Source organism: Limulus polyphemus, unplaced genomic scaffold (genome assembly GCF_000517525.1).
Source record: "Limulus polyphemus unplaced genomic scaffold, Limulus_polyphemus-2.1.2 Scaffold4549, whole genome shotgun sequence".
NCBI classification, from domain to species: Eukaryota; Metazoa; Arthropoda; class Merostomata; order Xiphosura; family Limulidae; genus Limulus; species Limulus polyphemus.
In genome coordinates this window covers 84721-91707 of record NW_013670159.1, presented here as the reverse complement: position 1 = coordinate 91707, position 6987 = coordinate 84721, and the positions used below count along the sequence as shown (strand labels likewise).

The 6987-nt window shown below is 36.1% G+C and overlaps 1 protein-coding gene across 1 annotated transcript in view; it reads right to left on the bottom strand.

The window, feature by feature from the left end:
• Positions 1-5571: 5571 nt before the first annotated feature.
• The window catches only part of LOC111088839 (Down syndrome cell adhesion molecule-like protein Dscam2), a 66117-nt gene continuing 64701 nt past the window's right edge, over positions 5572-6987 (bottom strand). The window contains exons 2-3 of the mRNA XM_022399944.1: positions 6365-6658; positions 5572-5855 (exon numbers count right to left, since the gene is read on the bottom strand). Of these exons, the coding sequence (XP_022255652.1) occupies positions 5572-5855; positions 6365-6658 (578 nt within the window). The remainder of the gene's footprint in view (positions 5856-6364; positions 6659-6987) is intronic.

The window sequence follows — 6987 nt, the reverse complement described above, 5'->3', positions numbered from 1 at the left end:
TTTTAATATATGCCCCGGCCCGGCATGGCCAGCTGGTTAAGGCACTCGACTCACAATCTGAGGGTCGCGGGTTCGAATCCCCGTCCCACCAAACATGCTCGCCCTTTCAGCCGTGGGGGGTGTTATAATGTTACGGTCAATCCCACTATTCGTTGGTGAAAGAGTAGTCCAAAAGTTGGCTGTGGGTGGTGATGACTAGCTGCCTTCCCTCTAGTCTTTCACTGCTAAATTAGAGACAGATAGCCCTCGTGTAGATTTGCGCGAAATTCAAAAACAAACAAACAAATTATGCCCCAATCCCACGGTAGCTTAACGGTAAGGACAGTAAGGGACTTGTTCATCTGTACCAAACTCTAAAATAAAACAATAAATATCAAGTCTACCCTTAAACTCACTTAAATTAATTACATCTATCACAGCTGAAGGCAGTCCATTCCAAAGGCCAACCATCCTATTAGAAAAATTAAGCTGTCTTTGCTGATGATGACTGCTACTCTGTCAAAACTTATCCCTTGTTTTACCATTCTTTACATTAAATATCAAAATTAAAGATACTGCATGAACGTTCCCTTAACAATCTTAAGCACCTCAATCAAATCATTTTTAATTTTTCTATTTCTAGATAACCTTTCTATCCCAGGTTTCATCCTAGTAGTTCTCCTCGGAACTATTTCCAACAACTCAGTGTCATTTCTGAGATTAGGAGCCCAAGACTGAACACAATACTCCAAATGTGGTTTAACCAATGATCTGTACAATAACATTATAACCTATTTAGATTTGAATTCAGTATTTCTGTAGATACAACCTAAAACCCTACTTACCCTACCGGTAGCAACAAAAAGTGCTTAAATGGCGGGGTTGATAATCCAGATAACCAAGATCCTTTCTTCCATAAAACCGATAAGGTTATTCACATCAAAAGTATACTCATAACTCAAATCGTGATATCCCACATACATTATATTGCATTTATTATAATCAAAAATTATTTGCCATTATTCAGCCAACTTTCCAAATAATCCAAGTTCATTCGTAAAGCAGCATCCTCCTCTTCACAGCCAAAATAACCCAAAGCATTAATTAATATCATTGGTGAATATTAACAATTTATTGACCATTATTTCATCTATGTCATCGATGTCTATAAAAAAGAGCAAATGTTCTAATGCTGAGCCTCGAGATACTCCACTTGTGATATGAATCCAGATTGACTAAATTCCACCTATTGCAACTCTCTGTATTCTTCCATCCAGCTAGTTTTCTATTCAACGAGCCAACCAATCCGTTACACCTATAAAACGTTTTAGCAAGACTTTTATGTGGCACTTTATTAAATGCTTTCTCTAAATCCAGATACAACAAATCTATAACCCTGCCATCATGTGCATAAGCAGAACCTTTTCAAAGAATGTCAAAAGATTTGTAAGACAAGATTTTCCGTTAGTGAAACCATGCTGACTATCCAATAAAATTCTAAACTTTGTTAAATGGTTTTGCAAAGCATCTTTTAACAGACTTTCCAAAACTTTCCCCACAACTGATGTAAGACTAATAGGACTATAATTACTGGGTCAATTTGTTATCAACTTGAAGAGAGGTCTTAGATTAGCCAACTTCCATTCATTTGGTATCTACACACTGTTCAAGTAAGTGACTCACATATCCAATTTTTAACCTCCTCCAAAATCCTTATCGTTCTTTAAATTTCTCCATTTTGTAACAAGCTCAGAATTAATATCAATACTTCTTAAATCTTCATTTGTAAAAAACCGAAGAAAAAGCAAAATTTAATAACCTAGCCATCTCATAATCATCAGATATGAGCCTTGCTTTATCATCCCTCAAGGGTCCTACCCCCAATCCTAACATTTTGTTTGCACTTAATGTATTTAAAGAAATCCTTATTGTTAATTTTTACATTTTCAGCCAACCATTTCTCATACATCCTTTTTGATGTCCTAATTTCCTGTTTCCCCAACTTCCTTGATCTTCTATAATCTTCTGTCATACCTGCGGTAAGCACAGCACAAATAGCCCATTGTGTAGCTTTGGGCTTTACAACATGTAAACAAAACAGCTGATTTCTTCATCTAACTGTAGAGTTTCTCATCAGCTTCACCTGGTGGTCTGTAACAACTTCCATCTAAAAACCTTCTTCCCTTATAACAACTAACAGATTCGACCTCATTGCTGTTCGTTTTGATATCTTCAACCTGAACAGGAAGTATCCACATTTTACATATAAAATCACCCATCCTCATCTTTTTAGTACTTTGTTCCTCTTACCGTGTATTTCAAATAAATCCTTGTCATCAAGTTCTTGGTTTTAATTATTCCAGTCACATCAAAATCCTCTGTTCCGACCAGTGCTGTGAAGTCATCCATTTTATTATTTATATTTCTAGCATTACAATAATAACAGTTTAGCCTACCATTAAAACTACTTTTATACTTTGTTCCCAAACTACACTTTCTTCTACATCTTATTTTTCTTCATTATTCTGGCCTTCTCCAGTGTCCAATCCTAGTTTAAAGTTACCCTTACAGTTGAATTAATTGTCCTTGCAAACAAGCCAGCCTTTACCCTTTTTAAACGTAAACCATCCATTCCCAAGAACTCATTTCCCCATTGAACTGATCCTAGCAAAATAACCAGCCAGCTTGCTAGTCCTTATAATGCTAAAAATTGAGCTTTGATACCTAGTGTGAGCACGGTTCAAACAGCCATTTTGTGACTGCGCTTAAACACAAACTATCATTTCTTTCATGTCTCTCAATATAGACCTGGTGGCCACGATTGGAAGTTTCTGTGAAGTCCTCCAATAAGTATACGATAAAGTGACGGACTTGCAACGCCAAAATTCGGAGCCCGATTTCTCCACAATTGACAGAATACAGATAGTCCATTCTGTAGCTTTGTGCTAAAAAACATTTTGTGAAAACAATTGTGGAAAAATGGACGTACTTGTAATCTAATTTCGTGTTTCTAAATAAAAGTAAAGTAAGTTATTAAAATGAACAGTACAGACTGTTTCACCAACGATCTAAACCATTGAAAATCCTGTCACGTGACAACAAATGGAAAGGTTTCGGAGCGACTAGGCGTCAATATACATAAGATGTGATCGTTGCGCCATCTAGTTGTTTGAACCAACAACTCATGATAATCTCGAAATAGGTGAACTAAGACACTAATGATTAACAAATAGACCAAATAGTTATCTTCTAAAAAAAACTATGAAATAAATGTATAAAAACATCTTATCAAAGAACAAAACTTTCCTTAACGAAAAAGAAACAACACAAACATCAGAATACAATTGTTGAACCCACGTTTTACTATTTGTCACCTATGACGTTACATGTTAAAGGACAACGAATTCCAATTACACGTCTCGCTAGTATAAAGTATAAAATACACAACTAACAGCAAGAAGGACCAATATACTAATCTAATAAGATAATAACTGGTTACTCTTCATAATCCGTAAATCCCCCTTGAAAATTTTATCTTTGCGTCCTTTAGCGAGGATGTGATGACCTGAGATAATATAGTTTGAAAAATATGAAGATATTTTAACAACATCATCTGGAAAGTAAGAATCTTGTGAGATATAATATGCTAGTTTCACTCAAGTACTACTAATAGTCCAGATAATTTATGGATACGCTTTTTGTTTTTACCGTTACCAAATGAGATTATTAAATATCGTTTGTTGGTTTTGAATTTCGTGCAAAGCTACACGAGGGCTATCTGCGCTAGCCGTCCCTAATTTTGCAGTGTATGACTAGAGGGAAGGCAGCTAGTCATCACCACCCACCGCCAACTCTTGGGCTACTCTTTTACCAACGAATAGTGTGATTGACCGTCACATTATAACGCCCCCACGGCTGAAAGGGCGAGCATGTTTGGTGGGACGGGGATTCGAACCCGCAACTCTCAGATTGCGAGTCGAGCGTCTTATCCACCTGGCCATGCCGGGCCCCTAGATGAAGAAGATGAAGATGATTCGTTTTCTTCTTCGTAAGATAACTCTTCTGTTTCCCAATTCGCTGGTGGATGTGGCACTGGAAGACCATCCCTGTGAGGTACTGGTTTCATTGCAGCTGCAATATCTGGATACTTAATGTATTGTTTAGTTTTGCCTGAATATCCAGAAACACTAGACATGCAAAAATAACAGTCAGTTAGATGGTCTTTGGACTCACACCATATCATGGAAACTGCAAATGGTATACTTGCTCTATTCTTATTCAGCCACTGTATCAAGCCAGATGTGCAAACTGTACAACACAAATATGGAGCCCAATGTTTTTCTTGGTCACCTATTTTACACCCAAAATAGTGGTAGTAAGCTACCTTTACCTTGTGTGTGATGTTTTTCCTTGGTGAAACTGTTGTATGATTTGTACAAATGTAACAGAAACTGTTTGAGTGATTTTTGTACAAAAATATCGAATAATTTATATTTACAGAACTAGAGTTAAAAAGATTTAAAAAAACAAAGTATGGTGCGATGAACAAGATCGGGATTTTGTTTTGACTGTGCGCGGAGCGAGACGAAGTAACAAACTGAGTGAGTGAAAGGCAATTGAGAGAGAGGCGTCTGACTCCGCCCCTTTATGTACTCAGTTGAGCGACTTCTTGAATGTTCTAGCAAACTGCTCCCCAGTGGGACAGCGATATGTCTGTGAACTTACAACCCTAGAAAGTGCGTTTCTATACCCGTGGTGAGCAGAGCACAGATGGCACATTGTGTAGTTTTGTGCTACAACTACAAACGAACAGATCCAGCAAAGTGAGCAGGTGAGGTGTTCACGATTCCCGGGAGGAGAAGGTGAGCGTGAGAATGAAGCAAAAGTTGTGCAATTCGCTACAGTTATGTTGAGCACAAACAGTATATATGAACAATATATTTGGAATTTTACACCAATACAATACAGTCAGTGTTTGAGGTTATCAAAAATGTATGTCTTTCACCCAATTAACTGTTCAAGTAAATTTAGTTTCACAGCATAAATCTATTACACTGAGGTGATTGCATTGTATTTCACATAGTGCTGATAAAATATTGAGATATTACAATAACTGAAACTCTAAAGGTGATGAACAAATTCTGACTACATTTTTAAAATCAACATCATCAAATTACCCCTGATCACTTGAGTTTTCTCCAGTAGCAAATTGTTTATTATCCAGTGTAAACAGAGTATTACTTCTTTTTTTTTAAGAACTAGCATTTAAAATTATGCTTGTAAAATATAAGGATAGTTACAATATACTTGCTTAGTTTAGGTAAACTGTAAACTTCAAAAATAGTATATGTAATTTATGAGAATTAAGAACTACATCTTGTGAAGAGTTAAAAGCTACTTGTACTTTGTAACATAAAAATAAAGAATAAAGTACTTTTTCTTATATGAATGTATATTTGTATATTGAAGTCACTAATTTTCCTATAATTCTCTAACATATTGGTTTTAAATGTATGTTCTAATGTCACAACAAAAATTCAAAATTTACGTCTGTTTTTAATACTTAAAGTTTCTAACACCCTCTATATCTGTTTACATAGACCTACCACTGACAACAAGCTGTGCTGTTCCCTGTACACTGTTACCATTACTAAAGACGAAGCACTGATACATCCCCTGGTCAGACCTTGTGACAGCTTTGATGTGAAGAACTTTGCGTGAACGGAAGTAGGTCCGACCGTCAGGTTCTAAAGACTGAAAGTTTTTCATCCACACTATGGAATCCACCGGATGACCGGAAACGACACATGTTAATGTTGCAGTTCCTCCAGTCAACATCACCAAGGAGTGAGGCTCTATACGCACTTTTAATGGAGCTATAAGAAAATGATAAAAGCATTTAATGTTGTACTTTGGAAAAATGTAAGTTAATACAAGTTCATGTATAATAAAATGCGTTTCAGCAATAAAAAATACTACAAGAAACCTCACCAGATCAAACATTTCTTTCATATTCTAAATGTCAGCAATAGCCTATCATTCACTATACAAAGTTCGTTCCAATTGAATTGAAAGACTCGAGTTTAGACAATTCATCAACGAAAAATAATGACGGCGTGAATTTAATTTAAAGTAAATACATATTACAGAAAGTTGCATTTATTATCGCATTTCAAATCTTTGAGCACGGCAGAAATAAGTTGTATTTTACCAAAAAATATCTTCTGTTTATCAGCTTTTCTAACGAAAAACGATTGAATTGTTTCTTTAAATTTAAATGTTTACAAGATTGTGTAGTATCTAATGTAAAATGTAGCTATAGTCGATAAAAATATTCCAAGGCATCCAGTTATCTCACGTAACTTGCAATGAAGGTTACACGAACCTGATACTGTTAATATCGTTTGAACGGCTTTTTTGCCTAAGGTATTATTTATTACACAATGATAGTGTCCTTCATCTTCAATCTGTACGTCATCTACCCATAAAGTCCCTTCCACTTGTCGAGCTCGGGGCCATGAAGTGGCCAGAATCCATTCCGATCCTTTTTCGCGGTACCAAGTATGTTGTGGAGGTGGATGGCCTTGTCCAGCGCAAGGAATGAGCGCAGTCTCTTTAACTTTTACGGTAACCTTTGGTCTACTGTCCATTATGGCCGGAGATATATCCTCGCTTGGTTCTGAAACAGAAAACAAATTTAAGTTGATTATAAACTCAGAACAGGTGTGACATATTTCAAGCATATAAACCTTACAAATATTTGTTAAGAGACTAAACGATACTCCGTATTTATTAGACTCTGAAAATGAATAGAAAACTTTTTTTTTGAAGGATTGTGGCTTTCACTCGAAAAGAACGAAACAAATTAATTCGTTAATAACTTGCTTTTTTGTTTGTTTTTTAATTTAAGCACAAAGCTACACAATGAGCTATCTGTGCTCTGCCCACAATGGGTAATGAAACCCAGATTCTAGCTTTGTAAGTCCGCAGACATACCGCTGTACCACT